Source organism: Conger conger, chromosome 11, assembly GCF_963514075.1.
Source record: "Conger conger chromosome 11, fConCon1.1, whole genome shotgun sequence".
Lineage (NCBI taxonomy): Eukaryota > Metazoa > Chordata > Actinopteri > Anguilliformes > Congridae > Conger > Conger conger.
The window spans coordinates 42,914,007-42,934,150 of record NC_083770.1 but is presented as its reverse complement, the minus strand read 5'-3'; the positions used below and the strand labels follow the sequence as shown (position 1 = coordinate 42,934,150).

Here is a 20,144-nt window from a genome sequence, read left to right as displayed (position 1 = left end):
ATTCCACTAGTTTACACACTTTCAAAGTTTACATTTAAAATTACATTTATCATCACTTTTTTCTTAGCTCTGGAAAAATTAAAACTTGAAGTGACAAAGTTTATGTGAAGTTCCCTGTATCATTTAATCTTTTATAAGTGATTTTCTTTATTTTGTCAACAATGTTACGGACATATGCATTAATATATGACAAATTTCTAAATGAAAATATCTTGTAAGTGGTACTTGTATGAGATGTACTTTGGTCCCTCTCTTCTCTGAGTTAATGTTAATATTTTTACATATTATACTGATTATGCCAGGGCAATGTATTTTCTGGAGTTGATCATGTGTTTAGGGTTAAAAAAAAAACTGTCCAGGACCATAACATAACATCATTCTTTTTATCCAGGAAAGGGAAACGGTCTGTATTTTTTCATCAAATTAATGTCAGTAACAGGGTTGCACCATGGTAACAGGACTGAACAGAGTAGCAGGGTTGACACCATGGTAACAGGACTGGACAGAGTAGCTGTGTTGACACCATGGTAACAGGACTGAACAGAGTAGCAGGGTTGACACCATGGTAACAGGACTGAACAGAGTAGCAGGGTTGACACCATGGTAACAGGACTGAACAGAGTAGCAGGGTTGACACCATGGTAACAGGACTGAACAGAGTAGCAGGGTTGACACCATGGTAACAGGACTGAACAGAGTAGCAGGGTTGATGGGACAATGAGTTTGCCGTTCAGTGTTATCATCTAAGTTACATATTTGTTCTATATTTGTTGGAGATGGTTAGTGGGGGGGCCACCAGTGAAGGAAGGTGCCCACTTTTTTGATTGTTGCTTAGTTATCTGGTTGGTAGGAACCATTCTAGATTCGGAACATCTGAGCTGGGCTTTTGTGCGCAATTGTGCAAATTGTAAGCACAAGGAAATTAACATTGTATTCTGTGTAATGTAAAATGTTACCCTTCCGATTATTGGTAATTAAGTTTACATAAGTAAAGTAGGATACTGGGTGTAGATCATGACAAAGTAGTAGTATCATACAGGTGCATCTCAAAAAATGAGAAGATTGTGAAAAGTTTTTTTATTTTTTATTAATTTCATTCAAAAAGTGAAACTTTCATATATTCTAGATTCATTACACAAAGTGAAATATTTAAAGCCTTTGTTTGTTTTAATAAAACGCAAAAAGAAACTTCAAACTTAATTTCTCATATCTTTTTCTTGTCCTAACCTTGAGGACGCTGCTTGCTCTGGATCTTGGCTCTCTGGTGCGGCTGTTCTTCCCCAGCTCTCTGTCTACCTTCCATTTCATCCTCCCTCTTCCTGAGTGTTTTGCCCTCTTCTCCGGAACCGCGGCTTGACGGATCTGATGGAGCCTTTGCTGTACCCTCCGAGACCTCAGCGGAGTATTTTGGCTGATTTTCCCTCCTCTTTGTTTTTAACCGATACCTTAAGTCTACCTTTATGTTCACCACCAATCCATGGCTTATTTTTTTTCAGAGAAGTCTCAGCAGCATGAACAAGCCATTTAAAAGTATTAGGTATTAATCTATGTACATACCTCTACCAACATTACTCCAAATACATTCCACCTCTCCTCTAACTCCTTTTCCTGGACTGCCCACATTCTTGATTGGGTCTCTTCAGAACCGTGATTAGAGAGCCTACGGAAAGCTATGCTTTTTCAGTGGAACTGGATTGGATCTACAATATTGTCAGTCAAAGATAAGGACCCAAGCAGTGCCTTACTTTACTTTGGTAGATTTATGCGTAACCCCACTCATATTTGAATATGTAAAAGTGTATTAAAATACTCATGAATCTCAACTCAACAATACTATGTAACGCTAGGGAATAAGCACATTAATATTGTAATTACATTATATTCAATACACCCAGAGTGCATGGGAAACAACCGTTCCAGTATGCATGCATGCCAATCCTGTCACTCTCGAGAAGTAACCGGTTGATTGTAACAGGGCTGACCATTTAAAGCTCATTTTCTCATTGCTAGCAAACTGATGATGGTCAACATGGTGTACATTGAAAATGTCATTGTTGATATTGATCATAATGTGAAAAATACAGAATTATACATGCAGTGCTCAGTGTAAATGAGTACACCCCCTTTGAAAAGTAACATTTTAAACTCTCAATGAACACAAAAACTATTTCCAAAATGTTGACAAGACCAAGGTTAATATAACATCTGTTTAACTTATAACATGGAAGTAAGGTTAATAATATAACTTAGATTCCACATTTTTCAGTTTTACTCAAATAAGGGCGATGCGATGCACGCAAAAACTACTACATCTAGTACTTCGTATGGCCCCCATGATTTTTAATGACAGCACCAAGTCTTCTAGGCATGGAATGAACAAGTTGACAACATTTTGCTACATCGATCTTTTTCCATTCTTCAAGAATGACCTTTTTTAGAGACTGGATGCTGGATGGAGAGTGATGCTCAACATGTCTCTTCAGACTTCCCCACAGGTGTTCAATTGGGTTCAGATCAGGAGACATACTTGGCCACTGAATCACTTTCACCCTGTTCTTCTTCAGAAATCCAACAGTGGCCTTAGATGTGCGTTTAGGATCATTGTCATGTTGGAAAAGTGCATGACGACCAAGGGCACGGAGTGATGGTAGCACCTTCTTTCAGTATAGAGCAATACATCTGTGAATTCATGATGCCATGAATGAAATGCAGCTCCCCGACACCAGCAGCACTCATGCAACCCCACATAAGGACACTGCCACCACCATGTTTCACTGTAGGCACCATGCATTTTTCTTTGTATTCCTCACCTTTGCGACGCCATACAGTTTTGAAGCCATCAGTTCCAAAAACATTTATCTTGGTCTTATCACTCCAGAGTATAGAGTCCCAGTAGTCTTCATCTTTGTCAGCATGGGCCCTGGCAAACTCTAGGCGGCCTTTTTTTGTGCCTGGGCTTTAGGAGAGGCTTCCTTCGTGGACGGCACCCACGCATGCCATTCCTCTGCAGTGTACGCCGTATTGTGTCACGAGAAATAGTCGCCCCAGTTTGGCTTTCTACTTCCTTAGATAACTGCAGTGAACTTGCATGCCGATTTTCTTCAACCCTTCTCATCAGAAGACGCTGCTGTCGAGGTGGTAACTTCCATTGACGGCCTGGACATCTCTGTGAGATGGTTGCAGTTCCATCTTTTTAAAATTTTTGTATCACTTTTGCTATAGTATTCTGACTGATAAGTAAAGCTTTGCTGATCTTCTTTTAGCCTTCACCTTTGCGGTGTAAAGAAATTATTTTCTTTCTCAGGTCTCTCGACATTTCTCTTCCATGTGGTGTCATTGCTAACAACATGAAATGGGAAGGGAAGTAACACCCTTTTATAGTCAACAGTCTGCTGGACACCTGTGTAATGAATAATTAGACTCACCTGTGGTTGATTATTGTTAAATTAGACATTTGTAGTCAGAGACTTTCAATGGGGTGTATTCATTTTTGCATCACCCTAATTTGAGTAAAACTGAAAATTTTGTTCTCTAAGTTATATTATCAACCTTACTTTCATGTTATAAGTTAAACAGATGTTAAATAAAACTTAGTCTTGTCAACATTTTGGAAATTGTTTTTGTGTTCATTGAGATATTGTTTAAAATGTTACTTTTCGAAGGGGGTCTACTCATTTACGCTGAGCACTGTATTTATAAGCTAAAATATGGTCGCAGGGTTGATGTCTTATGCTTGTCCCCCCTCAATCAAATATTATAAAAAATAAAAAATAGTACATTCAAAATGACCTACTTGACCTTGAACCGTTGTCTTCCTTATAGAGATATGATGCAAATTCCTGTAAATTATGTCACTTCCATTATTTTTCAAGGGTTTTTTTTTTTTTTAGGGTAACTGGATTGACGTGAAATTAAGGGACACAGACAAACTGATATTTTATTTTCAACAACTATATATGCATTTCATGAAACATTATTATAGAAATAAGATCTCACTTTAAACATTATGCAAATGTTTTAACATATTGTACATATTTTACTAATTAAAGGTCCTTACTGAATTTGAAGGATCATCGGGAGAGACAGATTAACTTCCTTACCTTACCTGCATAAAAATTATTTTAATTCTGTAAAATAATATTTATTTGGTTTAGATTGTTTATATATTGATGAAAAAAGACATGATAATTACAATTTTGAAAATTGAGAGTTAATCTGCTGCCATAGTAGAGTAGTTTTATTACTGATTGTTTCTTGGGGACAGAAAAAGAATAACCCTTATGGTGAACATAGTTTTCAAGTAACTATAATTGATTCTGAATGAGCTATCCGGGGGCTTTGGAGATTCTCGAGATTCTCGCTGTAGCCAATTGAAGTCTCTGTAGTGATCACAGCCATACTTTGTATTCAGGCTGTCCGTGAGTAGCAGCTTGTTCTTTAAGCCCATAGACTGTATAAAAATAAGCCATGCCCATGGACTCTGAAAAAGAATGCGAAATGACATCGACGAAACGACGGGAACGCCAAGCAGGTACAATTAATCTGAATGGTTATCCTTACCATTGTGGTTGTAATATTTGCATAATTTAAGATTTAACCTGGACCGGGCGTAGCTAGCCTAGTGGAAATCTATTGACGGTAACGTTAAATTGCAGCTAGCCAAAATAGCCCATCGGCACCAGTTTCTATTTCTCCAGCTAACTGAATTTTCAACAGCAAGAGTCTATTTACGATTGCGATATGCCAGCTACATTAGCTAACTTGCATTGTTCTTTTAGCCTACATATATTTTTAGACTAATGTTGGCTATCATTTAACAATGTAGTGGAATCCCTAGCGCACGCTAAAATGAGCGCGGAGACATAATTCATAAAAGTCTACGCCTTAAAGCAACCGGCACAAGAGTTTTGTCTGTAGTACATTTTTAAATGTCAACGAATTAGACAATCAGCCAACTCGGTGCCGTCAGTTTCTGAACGGTAAAACGGTAGTGCACGTTCTTGAAACGAGACGCAGGCCACATGTTGCGCAACTAGTCCATTATATTACTATATGTTGTATTACCGTCATTACATTAGCTTAGCTACGTGTTTATAACGGTTGAACACATGGAATCCTCTCTCCATGTGCAGTTGAAACCGATTGGTGTAGCGCCGAATTAACATTGGACACAAAATGTGGACTGTTGTTTTGGCTACTTCTGTAAAATAAGATCAATTGCGTTTTTGCGCAGGTGAACGATACCCATAGGTAGGTTGATTTGAGTTCATCATTAGTGTATAGAATATTAAGAATGTATATTCTCCACTTGGAATTCTCGGCTTGGCTATGTGCAGGATCATCAATACTTAACTTGCATAGCCACAACAACTAACTGGAGAATCGCCTAGGGTTCGACCCGTGGCAAATTTGGATGCCATCAATTCGCATTTTCTTCAAAGATGCAATGGTATTCCTATATAATAAAGTTCCTCTGATGCTTATCTAACCTGCCTCTACCTATTTCCACCTCTATTATAAGGATCTGAGACGTAAGGTGTCATCCTGATGGTAAAATCTTACTCCCTGGCAGTATGTTACATTAGCTGTTATTATGGAGATGGGGAGGTCGAGTACGAGAGTACTATCGTGCCTTTCTTCATTTCGGCTCCCAGCAACAGTTGGTACAGGCACTGTTGTTGTTTGGATTCAGTGTAATATTGAACTGATTGTGCCACCCAATAAATCTTTACTAGCCGCTGCATTATATCTTGCTAATCACTAATCGCGTCCAATTCTTTTTGAATGCACATACAAAAAGGGTGAGGTGGTAGTAATGTGTTTATTACCATTTTAATGCAGCCATGTCTTGTAATTGTTTGTTGCCTCTGTTTTGCTTTTAAACATTTGTTTTCTATTGATCTAACCTGCCCAAGGAATACACATGAAAATGATCCATTCAGCTAATAATAGAATATTGACTAGATGAAATTGAACACTTTGTGCCTGTTAATAAAATTACGAAGCGACTTTGTCACAGCCTGCCATTATCCTGGTTTTTCCAATGCTGGCTAATGACAGGAAGTTGGCAGGTATGGAGCAGAGGTGTATTTTGCCCAGCTGGGAGGTGTGAGAGATGGCTCCCTTATATCTGTGCGTGTTGTACCCCAGGCTTGGAGACGGTAGGCAGCGACATAGGCCTGTGTGGATGGCTCCTGGTCTTATTCTCCATCCTCCTGACACTGGTCACCCTGCCTGTGTCCATATGGATGTGCATAAAGGTAACCTCTTCATTTTCTGTGTGTTCATGCTGTATGTGTGCAAGTGTATATGTGCACGCATCTTTGCGCGAACAGTATGTGTGGATGTCTGACTCTACCTTCTCCTTGGGCCTTCCTGCAGCTGCTTTTCTTTTAGTTTTTTTATTTCAATAACATCAGAATTCAGTGACTCATTGCTCATTGTGGCGGCACGGATGGCGCAGTGGGTAGCACTGCCGCCTCACAGCAAGGAGGTCCTGGGTTTGAATCCCCGTCGGCCGGGGCCTCTCTGTGCGGAGTTTGCATGTTCTCCCCGTGTCTGCGTGGGTTTCCTCCGGGTACTCCGGTTTCCTCCCACAGTCCAAAGACATGCAGGTTAGGCTGATTGGAGAGTCTAAATTGCCCGTAGGTATGAGTGTGTGAGTGAATGGTGTGTGTGCCCTGCGATGGACTGGCGACCTGTCCAGGGTGTATTCCTGCCTTTCGCCCAATGTATGCTGGGATAGGCTCCAGCCCCCCTGCGACCCTGTTCAGGATAAGCAGGTTCAGATAATGGATGGATGGATGGATTGCTCATTGTTTCGGCAAAAAGTTTTTAACTACTTCTATTAATCCTATCCACTTTGCCTCCTTGTGGTTGAGTCGTTAACGTCCCATGGTATTGTTGCGTTCATATTCGTTGAATACAAAAACTGCAGCATAATGAAGCAGTGATGCCAGATTGCTAAAAAGACTCTCTACTTGGCGAGAACAGCAGCTTATAAATAAAACTCACGGTTTCCAACTCTCACCTTGCCACAGACTCGGGCAATACATTTCTGAATGGTACAAGCCTCTTCATTAATTTAAGTCTTCAACCATGTGTGTGCAGTAAATAGTTTTATCTTTTATAGGACTAGTACAATATAGGTGGAAATTGCCCTCAAAGGGGGCAAAGTGGAAATGGTTGATTAGAAAAGTACCGAATTGTGTCCAGTGCATCTCCCATGCCCAATGCTGTTGACAAGAAAAATGAAAGTTTTGGGTTCTATGACTGAGTCTCTGATTGTTTGCTCTTTCTCTCTTTTGTTTGCTGTTTGTTTTGTTCTTCTCCACTGGTTCTGTTCCCGGTCTGTTTTGGTGTGCAGATTGTGAAGGAGTATGAGCGAGCCATCATCTTTCGCCTGGGACGTATCCTGCGTGGGGGGGCCAAAGGACCAGGTAACAAACTCTGCTTCCCTTTGCTTCCTGTCATTTGCTTATTTCATATTTTGTAGTTTGAGTAGAGTGAGTGTGCCACCACAGAAGAAGACAGCCGTTGAGCTGTTGACAGCTGACTGCCAGCTCAAGGAAAAGAGAGACCACAAAATGCTGCAGAAATAGATCTGTTGCAAGTGCAGTTTTCACAATTACTGCTAATAGTTTCTTTCACTTTATGAGAGGCAAGTGCAAAATGAAAAACTTTACATTCAAATGCTTGTTCTGAATAGTCTGAATTGTTGGTGAAATGGTTTAAATGCACGAGAAACTGCTTTATTTTGACATAGGATGTAAAATTGTGATGATTTAGTGCAGGGATAATAGAAGCTGACCCTCAAATCCAAATCCAGTCCTGGTTTTCTTTTTTCTCAGGGAATTTACTGAGCAAGTAGTGCTAAATATTCCCCATTTGGGGTATCAACCGCCATAACCTGCCATTTACAAATGGCTTCACTGATGTTACTGATTAATCAGATGTTAAATCGCTTAGTACTGGTGTAAGAGAGCTTCCAGTATGTAGTATTGATTCTCGGCTTTTGATTGGCTTAGGTATCTGCTATTGGTGTCTTGTCAACAAGAGGACAAGAGCTGTGCCAATGAAAGTCAAGGAAGCTGTTATGAGGCTGAGAAAAAGATTGAATAAAAAGACAGACAAAGGCCAAACAATAGGCTTACCAAAATGAACTGTTTGGAACATCATCAAGAAGAAAGAGAAAACTGGTTTGAGTTTATTGTCTTGCTATGGGATTAAGCACCATCCTATGAGCTTGGAGGCATTTGGTTGATCTTGACCAGATGAGAATGAAGGAAAAATGTTAATTACTGTAAGTTTATTTTTTTAGTTGTGTTTAAAAAGTGAAATAAAATGAAAAAGATCTCAACCCCAATGCACAACCTCTCTAATAATAGAGAGACCTTCCTCTCTCCCCCCGTGCCAACTGGAAGTCTGTGTCTCTTAGAATCCTAAACAAAGTATGCCAGGCATTTGCAGAGCAAAATGATACTTGACCGCAAAGAATTCTATTTTTGGCAGTCAGTGTGTGTTGCAGACCATACATATATTTGTATTCTTTAAAGAACTTCAGGCACAGGCTGGCATGACTTGTTTACCTGGCAATTCCCAGGATTTTGTGGTTTGTGATTTGTCACAGAAATGCTGTGTTTGTCTACACTCAGGCCTATTGGCAGAGGGCTTCTGTTCATTGGCCAAAACAGAATTCTCACAATGCACTTCCCCAATAGCTGTGTTACCCCTTGTAGTTGAGGTTGCTCAAATGTGGGGAAACCTTTGACTTCGGGGTATCCCAGAAATCACTGCAAACATTCTATCCCATTGTATTTCTAATTCAGTACAATTCATTCTGTTCTGTGTTCTGGAAGAACACTGGCATTTGGAAAAATGCAAATGTAACATAGTAACTGCATAGCTAGCTAAGGGGGCGACATTGCTCAGGCAGTAAGAGCAGTCGTCTGGCAGTCGGGTTGCCGGTTCGTTACCCCACCCGGGCTGTGTCGAAGTGTCCCTGAGCAAGACACCTAACCCCCAAATGCTCCTGACGAGCTGGTCGGCGCCTTGCATGGCAGCCAATCGCCGTGAGTGTGTGTATGAATGGATGAATGAGAAGCATCAATTGTACAGCGCTTTGGATAAAGGCGCTATATAAATGCCAAGCTCATTTTAACGTGTTTTATTATGCCATTCATACTTGCTGGCCATACATGTTGAGAGCCATTTAATCATTCCGTTTAATTTTTCCATTTGAGCCCAACTGATATGGCCTATTATTCATGAATATGTTATTATTGATCATTCTTAAACATTTTTATTGCTCTTTCTTGTGCTATATGTTCATTAGTTTTCATATTAATGTTATGTCTCTTTCTTGTTTAAGTTGGACTTGAATGTGAAACAGTGTGGGTGTGGTTGTAATTGGAGAAGTGTCATAGTGAGTCGTGTTTCTGTTTGCAAAACGTATGCATGAATGTGAATAACTTTGCATATGCAGGAAAGCCAAATCCTTAAATTGTGAATGAATAAATGGGACAAAATGGATGGTTCACTTTCATTCATTGTGGATTGGGAAATTTGCTCACAGTAGAGCAGTGGCTGTTGTTTGACATGGAAGCCTCTAAGTATGGAGTGCAGTTTTATTAGGCTAATAATGGATAGTGTGTATTTCTGTTATAATTCATATTTGCTTCGATTGCCATCTCAGAAATTGCACTTCCCAGACCTCTTGTGCGACGTGTAATGTAATTGCTCCATTTGTTGGAAAGGTTTTGGCTTGCAATGCCCAACTAATGACAATTTGAAAGGGCCTTTCTAAAGTGCTGTTGTTTCCCACCACTTTGACTGCACAATATCGTGGCATGTGGTGAAAATGAGTCCCTCTACGATGGTACAAGGCATTCAGGAATAACTTGAGGGTTAACTTTGGAACACTGTCATGGGAACAGGAAGGATTCTCTCCTGACCCAAGTAGAGGTTATATGAGGTCAGCATCTTTACTATTTATAAATGCAGGACCCAAGAGACCAGGACAGCGCAGAAAGCTTTTTTTTGGTGACCTATTAAAATTGTTTCGCATATTGTATACTAGTACTGTGTGGGACACGCTGGAGTTGGCCATGAGCCAGTCACAGCCAATTAGACAAAGGAGCCATTTTCTGATTTGTAATATCTGTAAGCTTTTCCATGGCCTGATTTGATTAAACAAGTGCATTTTGGCCTGACCCGTGTGCTTCTGCACTGCAGGTCTGTTCTTCATCTTGCCCTGCACTGACAGCTTCATCAACGTGGACATGCGCACCATCACCTTTGACATCCCTCCGCAGGAGGTGAGAGGGGGATGGGGGTGGGCCGCTGCTTCCAATCCTGCGGGCGATATCAAAACAGCAGCTCATTTCCACTCTTCACACACACTTTTGTGCCTGGACTCTCACCTTTGAAATGGATCCCTGACTTGGTCTGATGTTAACTGAGCTGTTGTGATTACAAAATGAGCCTGTAAATCAGTCTTTCCCAGGGATCCAGCAATCAGTAATTTCTTCAGTTTCAACAAAACAAGCTGTATAAACAGGTATTATCTCCATTTAAGCTCTGTCGGGTACCCTTGAGTATGTTTGCCAAGTTACCAAAATATGAACCGTAAAAAAATGAGAGAATTATTAGTATAAAAATTTATAAAAAACTTACAATACAATGTAGTAATATAATGTGATAATGTAATAACTAGTAATTGACCATGGCTTCCCTAACATCTCTTTGTGGACACAGGTTCTGACTAAGGACTCTGTGACAGTGAGTGTGGATGGGGTGGTGTACTACCGTGTACAGAACGCCACCCTGGCGGTCGCTAACATCACCAACGCCGATGCGGCCACCCGCCTCCTGGCCCAGACCACCCTGCGGAACGTGCTGGGCACCAAGAACCTGTCGGAAATCCTGTCTGACCGCGAGGAGATAGCCCACAGCATGCAGGTACTGGGCCCAAACAACATGTTACGCATGTGTTGTATGGGTGATCGCGACTGGGCTCAGACATGGTTCCTTAGTCCTTTGGATACTTTGTTTGGGTACTGTTCTGCTGCCAGTGGTCCAGGGACACTATTTAAGGTCAATGGCACAATTAATTCAATAAAGTACAGGAAATATTTGCCGAAACTCTGGTTGCCTCTGCTAGGAAGCTGAGCCTTGTTGTTTGCTAGTATAGTAGATTGTCCAGCAGGATAATGACACCAAGGATACATCAGAGTCCACACAGACATGTTCAAGTAAAAACAAGGAATAGTTTATTGAAAAACCTGTGGTCTGAACTAAAGAGAGGGGTATCACAAGGATATCAATGATTCTGAAATGTTCTGCATGGTGGAATGGTCAAAAATGCCTCCAAATGTGTTCTCTAACCTTATCACAAATCATAGGAAAATACTGGTTGTCATCTTTGCCAGGGATGTTTGCACAAAGTATTAAACCAGGGGTGCCAATAATTGTGGAACCAGTTTTTTGGGAAGTACATTTCTAAATTGAAAAATGTAAGACTTTGGTTGATTCCATGAATCATTGAAATAATTTTTATTATAACATTAATAAAGTGCACTACTTTACACATGTTGGAAAGTGAAGTCAATAACTGTAATTCTGGAGCCAACTGCTCATGTAAAATGCTTTGACAGGCTTTTGAATTTAATTGCTTTGGTCTATCACGGAAAGCAAGCATGTTTTCTTGTCGTTAATCTTAGAGAGCATTGTTTGAAATATAGTATGTTAAAACGAAATGACTAAAGTAATAAAAACAGGTTTGCCGTGTTATTTAAAGTTTGTACAACATGTTGCACAGTGTGAGGATTGAGTCTTTGATGGAGCGCCTGTGCTCAGTGACGACAATGGCATATTGGGGGTGAGGAGCGTTTGACATCAGCACTGTTGACGGGCTGTCAGACAACTGACAGTGCCAGGAATCTTGATCCAAGTGCATTCCAGAATATGTATACGTTGTCGTACTTTGTCTCTCCTCGCATTTGGCAGCATTGTTGAAATGCTTGGGGCTATACAAATCACGCTGTAGGCTTTGTTAAGGTTACCGTTGCTTTGTTTGAGTTACCGTCCAACACTGCCAAAAAATCACGATGAGCGCTGAAAAGGGAGGAAATTGTGGAAATGGCGAGAGTCACAGACCTGCCAAAAACTGGCAAAACATCTCAGGATCCATGCCTTCCATCTGTAATAATAATAATAAAAGCACTGTAGAGTAGATCAGGAGATATGGAGAGGGAAGGATACTTGCTAATTGTCCTCCGTGTTTTTGGAGGCCGGATTGAGTTTGTGTGAAGATAAGTGTGTCGCTCTTTTCAAGTGAAATGGAAAAACAAGTGGTGATTAAATGCATGTGGAACAGCCATAGAAACGCCCCTACCCCCATATGGTTTCAATTGTCATGGCACTTGAAAGTTTTCTCTTGAAATCTCCTTTATATAGAGTTTGTGTGCTCATGGTGATGATCTGTATCGGTTTGCATTACCTCCTGACAGCAGTCAAGGTAGGCTGTATGAAGGCTAGAGAGTGTCAAACTCCAGTCCTGGAGGGCCGCAGTGTCTGCTGGTTTTTGGGTTGTGGTTCATTTAAGGCATTCATTGGATTAAAAATCCACACACTTTGTTCACAAGGCCTTAATTGATAGCTGAGGAAACCACAAAAACCCGCACACACTGTGGCTCCCTGGGAATTTAGTTTGACTCCTCTGCTATGGAGCATCAACTGTGGCCCTCAAATCTAAATCCCGCCCTGGTTTTTATTTTCTCCCGGGTTATTACTGCTGCTGATTAGCCAAACTGTCTTCACACCTGACTCCCTGGTAAAGGGAGGGTGGAAAAACCAGCAGTTCTCTGCCGAGCTGATTCCTGCTTTAAAAAGTTTCTATTGCACAGTATTTGCCCTTTTTGAGGAGGGGCCGTGACAGTTGGCCCCCGTCTCTTTCCGCAGGCTACGCTGGACGATGCCACCGATGACTGGGGAATCAAGGTGCAGCGGGTGGAGATCAAGGACGTGAAGCTTCCCCAGCAGCTCCAGAGGGCCATGGCGGCCGAGGCCGAGGCCTCCCGTGAAGCCCGGGCCAAGGTGCTGACCCGCACGCCGCTCACACGACCACCGCTCACACGCACGCCGCTCGCACGACCACCGCTCACACGCACGCCGCTCGCACGACCACCGCTCACACGACCACCGCTCACACGCCCGCCGCTCACACGCCCGCCGCTCACACGCCCGCCGCTCACACGACCACCGCTCGCACGACCACCGCTCACACGACCACCGCTCACACGACCGCCGCTCACACGCCCGCCGCTCACACGCCCGCCGCTCACACGCCCGCCGCTCACACGCCCGCCGCTCACACGCCCGCCGCTCACACGCCCACCGCTCACACGACCACCGCTCGCACGACCACCGCTCACACGACCACCGCTCACACGACCGCCGCTCACACGCCCGCCGCTCACACGCCCGCCGCTCACACGCCCGCCGCTCACACGCCCGCCGCTCACACGCACGCCGCTCACACGCCCACCGCTCACACGACCACCACCCGCCGCTCACACGACCTCCACCCGCCACTCACACGCCCGCCGCTCACACGACCTCCACCCGCCACTCACACGCCCGCCGCTCACACGACCTCCACCCGCCACTCACACGCCCGCCGCTCACACGACCTCCACCCGCCACTCACACGCCCGCCGCTCACACGACCTCCACCCGCCACTCACACGACCTCCGCTCACCGCTACCACCGCTCACATAATTAAGGCCCGAGTGTTGGCATTTCAGGCTGCTAAGGGGACTGCCCCACCTTACATACAATCCCTGATCACTCCCTACTCCCCAGCTAGACCACTCCGGTCTGCCAGCTCTGGTCGCCTTATGGTTCCCTCTCTACGTGCACCGGGCGGTCGAGCTGCACGTTCACGCCTGTTTTCCGTTCTGGTTCCTCAGTGGTGGAATGACTTGCCTACCACTGTCAGGACAGCAGAATCCCTCCCCCTATTTCGACACAGACTCAAAACCCACCTTTTCAAACTCTACCTTAGTCCTCCCTCCTGATTTCCCCCGCCCCTCCTTTCTGATATCCCTATCCTTGTCTTTAGAACAGCATTCCCTGTGTATTTTTTTGTAAGTTCTGGATGTGATGCTTTGACTTATGTTAGAACCTATGCACTTGTAAGTCACTTTGGATTAAAAGCGTCTGCCAAATGACAAAAATGTAAATGTAAATGTCACATGACCGCCGCTCACACGACCACCACTCTGACAGCAACACGAAACAATCAAAGACATCAAAGACAATGCTATATAGAATAAATAAATACACAAGACTGACAAACATAATTAAAACAATTGGTAGTTTTGTCTGTTGGCATTGCCCTTGTGTTATTAAAAGTGTGAATTGCTGCAGGTATGAAAGCGTGTCTAAACCAGTCGTCCTCATTCCTGGTCCTGGAGAACTGTAGGGCGTGCTGGCACTTAATCCATCAATTAAAGTAGTTCATTTCACTGTTAACTCACCTCACCTGGTTTCTTGAGTCTGAATTGAGTGATGATATTAAGGCAAAAACAAAAACCAGCACACCCTGCGGCTCTCCAGGACCAGGAGTGAGGGCCACTGGCCTAAAGTGTTGAGTAGAACATTACATTATTGGCATTTGGCAGACGCTCTTATCCAGAGTGACGTACAGTTGATTAGACTAAGCAGGAGACAATCCTCCCCTGGAGCAATGCAGGATTAAGGGCCTTGCTCGAGGGCCCAACGGTTGTGCAGATCTGATTGTGGCTACACCGGAATTAGAACCACCTACCTTGCGTGTCCCAGTCATTTACCTTAACCACTACGCTACAGGCCACCACCGAGTACAACACTTGGGAGCGCTGAAACCACCACTAAAAGTGGAGGACAGGACAGGACAGGGAGGGTGCAGGGTAGACTGTTTCGCATTACTTCCCTGGTCTTCTTCTCAAACTCCTCTCCTGATTTGTTGTGGCATTGAGGTGGAACAGGTGGGAGATGTTTAGATGTTGTGCCTGTGCCACAAACATTTGCCAAGGGATGTGCATGCAGTCGTTGGGAGTCGAGCAGGTTATTTACTTTGAGACTGGGTGCAAAAGGATTCAATCTTTTGGTTGTGGGGGAAAAGTTTAATTCCCAGGCAGGGCATTGACATGGTATCCTTCAGTAGAGGGCTGAACTACTCAAGGCTATGCAGTATATAGCAATAGACATGCAATGTCTCTAGCTATACACTGTATAAAAATAGAAAAATAACAGGAGGGTGTGGTTCAGGCCCCTGGGCATCCAGAAATATCCTCATAAAACAACAGTGGGGATTGCTTGGGCTTAAATTCAGGAAGCTGTCGTTGGCTGGTCACGTCAGTACTACACCTCTTACGCTAATAGGTTTAGTCACGCTAATGCTATGCGTTCTCAGACGTAGTCCTTAGTTCTCTCACTGGTACAGATTTGAGGGTTAAGCAGCTGCAAAGAAACACCACAGTGAACAAGAGGCGCTCACTCCCCTGAGTGAAATTAACCAGATCCTCTGCGTTGCCTGGCAACGGACCAGCACGCAGCAGGAAATAGTTTTCCTTCAAGTGCCAGGAAGCAGGAACAGACTTAACTACTTTAAGTCTCCACCCATGAGGAATGAATCTGGCGAGCATGAGAGAAACAAGGTGCATCACCAGGTAGAGGATACTGATTTGTACAAACAGCACAGACATTACAGAAATGGCAAATGGTACAGATGGGGCATATTGATAGCGATATTAATGCTAGCCTTTCACTGTAAAGACGAGGAAACCTGACCCCTGTCCTGGTCCAGGTCCTTGTTGTTTCTGCTTCTTCCCCCTGAACTGATATTATTTGACCAGTGCCACCGATTACTCACTCTTTCTCCCTCTCCCTCCCTCCCTCCCACTCTCTCCTTCCCATCCTTGTTTTCTCTCCACCCTGTTCTCCTCCTTTGTGCTCTTCCTCTCTCTCCTTTACTGTACTGCTGTATTCTACCAATTCTCCAACTCCTCTACTTGTTCCAACCCTTTCCTTATTGGCCCCCTGCACCTGCCTCCGGTGGCCCCCCCGTGCAGGTGATTGCAGCGGAGGGGGAGATGAACGCCTCGCGGGCGCTGAAGGAGGCGTCCATGGTGATCGCAGAGGCGCCCTCCGCCCTGCAGCTACGCTACCTGCAGACCCTCAACACCATCGCGGCGGAAAAGAACTCCACCATCATCTTCCCTCTGCCCATCGACATGCTCCAGGGCTTTCTTAAGCGCTGAGGCCCCACCCGACAGGAACCTTCGCCGACTTTCCCCACCCGGCATTAGCATTGTGTTTCCAAAATGAGGTGGGCTTTGTCGAATCTCGTCAGCTTCTGCTTTCTCTCCTCACGAAAGGAAATGGCTATTCGTGCAGCCCAGCTAATCTTTACAGTGGTTTCAGATATGGCGTTAGGTTAGTGCTACTTTAAAGGGCTTTTTTTGAATGCTGGAAGTTCTTGCTGGTGTGTGGTCTTCAGAACCACAGTTGGGCAAAAGGTATAGTCTCTTGCATTTTGTGAAAAGGGTTAATGCTGAAACTGAAAAAAGGTTACACTCGCAATTTGTATGAATGTTTTAAACTCCCAATCTTTTACACACCATTACTGTACTGTCTACATGTACATGAATTCATATTTCATATTTCAGCTCAGGATGAAATGCCCTCAGTGAGTAGTTTATTATGTATTTATTAGACTTTTTAGACTTATTGGTCTTCCGGTTTTGACACGTTTTGTGTGTTCAGAGATGCTCTTCTGCATAGCACTGTTGTAATATGTTTGGTTATTTGCAGAGAAGGTTACTAACACCTTCTCTGCACCTGCAGAACTGCTACTAACTAGATGTTTTTGTTTTTCGCATTGTTCTCTGCAAACTCTTGAGACTGTTGTGTGAAAATCACAGGAGATCAGCAGTTTCTGAGAAACTACCTTGTCTGGCACCAACAATCATTCCATGGTCAAATTCACAGTCCGATCACATTTCTTCTCTGAACAACAGCTGAACTTCTTGACCATGTCTGCATGCTTTTATGTATTTAGTTGCTGGCACATGATTGACTGATTAAATATTTGCATTAACAAGCTGGTGTATAGGTCTACCTAATAAATTGCTCACTGAGTGTGTAGTCTAACAAAAAAAAATTGTTTGAGGTTTAAGTAAGTGCATTTTACTAGACAGCAGATCAATATACAAATATTATTATTACATTTATACAAAAGATAACACACAGATGTTTTATTTATTTTTACTAATAATAATCTTATACCAAGACTTTCCTCAAAATAACCTGCATTGGCATTAATTATTGGAAGTGTACATATATACACTACCATTCCAAAGTTTGGGGTCACCGTGTCTTTTTCTGCTTTTTCTGATTTAATATTTTATTTGTATGTTTTGTATTTGGCTGCATATTCCTTTGCATGCCATGACTTCCTGATGTCTGTGACCTATCAACAACATCAGATTCTGGATATCTTATTTTCAGGTTGTCCTACAAGTGATACTAAAACTCTTTGCATTGGGAATTGGGGGGTGGGACTAGAGTAAGCTGTACAGTATGCTGATACAGTATGGAACACACCAAATACAAAATATGACTTTTTATTTTACATTATTATCATTTGGGCGGCATGGATGGTGCAGTGGGTAGCACTGCCACCTCACAGCAAGGAGGTCCTGGGTTCGAATCCCCGTCGGCCGGGGCCTCTCTGCGGAGTTTGCATGTTCTCCCCGTGTCTGCGTGGGTTTCCTCCGGGTACTCCGGTTTCCTCCCACAGTCCAAAGACATGCACGTTAGGCTGATTGGAGAGTCTAAATTGCCCGTAGGTATGAGTGTGTGAGTGAATGGTGTGTGTGCCCTGCGATAGACTGGCGACCTGTCCAGGGTGTATTCCTGCCTTTCGCCCAATGTATGCTGGGATAGGCTCCAGCCCCCCTGCGACCCTGATCAGGATAAGCGGGTTCAGATAATGGATGGATGGATGGATTATTATCATTTGTCTCAAACATTGAAATGGGGAACTACGTATAAAAAGTGCTGTAATTACTACATGGTGTAGTGTATAAAAATGCCCTTAAATAAAAGTTCTGAGTCTGCGCTTTGACCACGTATGAATTGTTTGATTGATTACAAACCGCGATAATTATAAAATCAGAAAATGGAGAAAAAGACAAAGTTACCCTCAGACTTTTGAACTGTAGTGTATATTGTGTACATTTTTAGTAGGATTCAATGAATGTCTTGGTTTTCAACTTGAGAGATAAAATGCCAATCCAGCCATAGAGGTCTGATTTGTCCTGGCCTTAGTTTCATGCTGTTGATTACTGTAACTTCAGTGCTTGTAGTGACACCTTGTGGATAAGGACTGAAATGCTGGTTGTGTGCGGGGGACCCCTGTGTATGCTAGTTTCCAACAGCTTAAGCCCTTCATTGTTCTTACTTGATGCATTTCATGTTTTGAAGGATTGTTTTCCCTTCTTAAAGTGGTATTGTGGAATTGCTCAGTCTACAATTCCCTCAGTTTTGGTGGATTTAGCAGCCACCCATTGTGACTAGCGATCATAACAGGCTTATTCTACACTTCAAATTCTGTAGTTCCCCACGGCATACAGCCTTCTAACACGTTAAACTTCTTCTGATCATTGGGGTGGTTTGACTTGTTGGCCACTTTACCTCTTGTACTTTCACTCCTCTTGTGTTTATGGTGCTCAAACTGTCCTGTGACAACGCTGAAAATATGGATCACGCAAACAATTCATCTCTGCACTTGCAACAGTCGTTTGTTTCATAGGTTTCTGTGCATACATTTCCATTCTGTTTAAATGTAATGTATAGAAATAAAATTAAACCGTGCAAATGGTCTCAATGGTCACTGCTAGAAAAATGCCAGTGGGAATATCTCTCAAATATGGCATTTGTGCAAATGAAAAAATCATAGATTATCACTTTAAGCAACATTGTCAGAAATGGCTATGCATGCTATGGGGACTAAAAGTCGCACTGTGCTATATTGCAAACAATTGATCAAATTACAAGTTGAAAGACAGCGGAAATTATAAGGAGTCAGTGTGTTCACAAATGGTGAGGAAAAAATTTAAAAGGAGTAAAATACGTGTGTTCAACTGCCATAACTGAGCAAGAGATTATCTGTAACCAACAACCAATATACACAGGTGTCCCTCGGACTGTCACAATTTCAGGAATGCTTTCAAACCTTTTTTAAATTTCTTGGTTATTGTTACATGAGGATTTAGATTTCATATTTATGATGTTGTATAAATCTCTTTTTGCCCTGCAGTCTCATTGAGCAGCAGTCACCAGTAACAACACTAAATGGGCATAAAAGCACAGGCGGTGAATCGGTGAATTCTCGCTGTGACCACAACCTTTCGTACATTTTCACAATTGTGCCATAGGAGATTCCTTTCTGTAATTGCTGTAGGATTTTCCATTTGTAAAACATTTTGTTGCATGACATTATTTTGAATGTGCCTTCTGAAATCTGAATTCAGGTACTGCTGGGCTGCAGTTCCCAGATTTTAAAACCAAAAACCCACTGAGTGAGAAAATAAAGATTTTATTATGATGAAATGCATGCAGCGTGACATGCATTCAACTATGGGATCAAAACATTACATTACATTAATGGCATTTGGCAGACGCTCTTATCCAGAGCGACGTACACCAAAGTGCATACCTATAGCCAGGGATAAGTGCGCTGAAAGACCCTAGAGCAGGGATCGGCAACCCTGGTCCTGGAGAGCCGCAGGGTGTGCTGGCTTTCGTCTCCACCTTAAAATAAGCAACCGATTCAGACCCAAGAAACCAGGTGAGGTGAGTTAACTGTGCAATCAACGGCTTTCATTGATCAATTAATGCCAAGTAACAACGAAAGCCAGCACACCCTGCGGCTCTCCAGGACCAGGGTTGCCGACCCCTGCCCTAGAGGGAAGTACAATTTCAATTTCAACATTGACATTAAATTGACATTAAATATCTATATACAACGATGTGAGTGTACATTGTAATTGTGCAGCACATGCACTAGCTACAGTATTTAATCACTTGACTGGCA

General features: G+C 42.9%; 1 protein-coding gene across 1 annotated transcript; it reads left to right on the top strand.

The window, feature by feature from the left end:
- The first annotated feature begins 4,384 nt into the window (after nt 1-4,384).
- On the top strand, nt 4,385-18,167 carry LOC133140322 (stomatin-like). The gene is made up of 7 exons (XM_061260180.1): nt 4,385-4,531; nt 6,151-6,260; nt 7,367-7,439; nt 10,234-10,316; nt 10,756-10,959; nt 12,961-13,095; nt 16,117-18,167. Exons 1-7 carry the CDS (start codon nt 4,468-4,470, stop codon nt 16,303-16,305), a joined length of 858 nt encoding a protein of 285 aa, XP_061116164.1. The 5' UTR covers nt 4,385-4,467; the 3' UTR covers nt 16,306-18,167.
- The last annotated feature ends 1,977 nt before the right edge of the window (nt 18,168-20,144 follow it).

Excerpts from the sequence above, each read along its gene's own strand:
- LOC133140322 (XM_061260180.1), top strand. The coding sequence starts at position 4,468 with ATGCCCATGGACTCTGAAAAAGAATGCGAAATGACATCGACGAAACGA. Across the intron at positions 10,317-10,755 it reads TTGACATCCCTCCGCAGGAG|GTTCTGACTAAGGACTCTGT; the intron begins GTGAGAGGGGGA and ends TTGTGGACACAG. Across the intron at positions 13,096-16,116 it reads CCCGTGAAGCCCGGGCCAAG|GTGATTGCAGCGGAGGGGGA; the intron begins GTGCTGACCCGC and ends CCCCCCGTGCAG.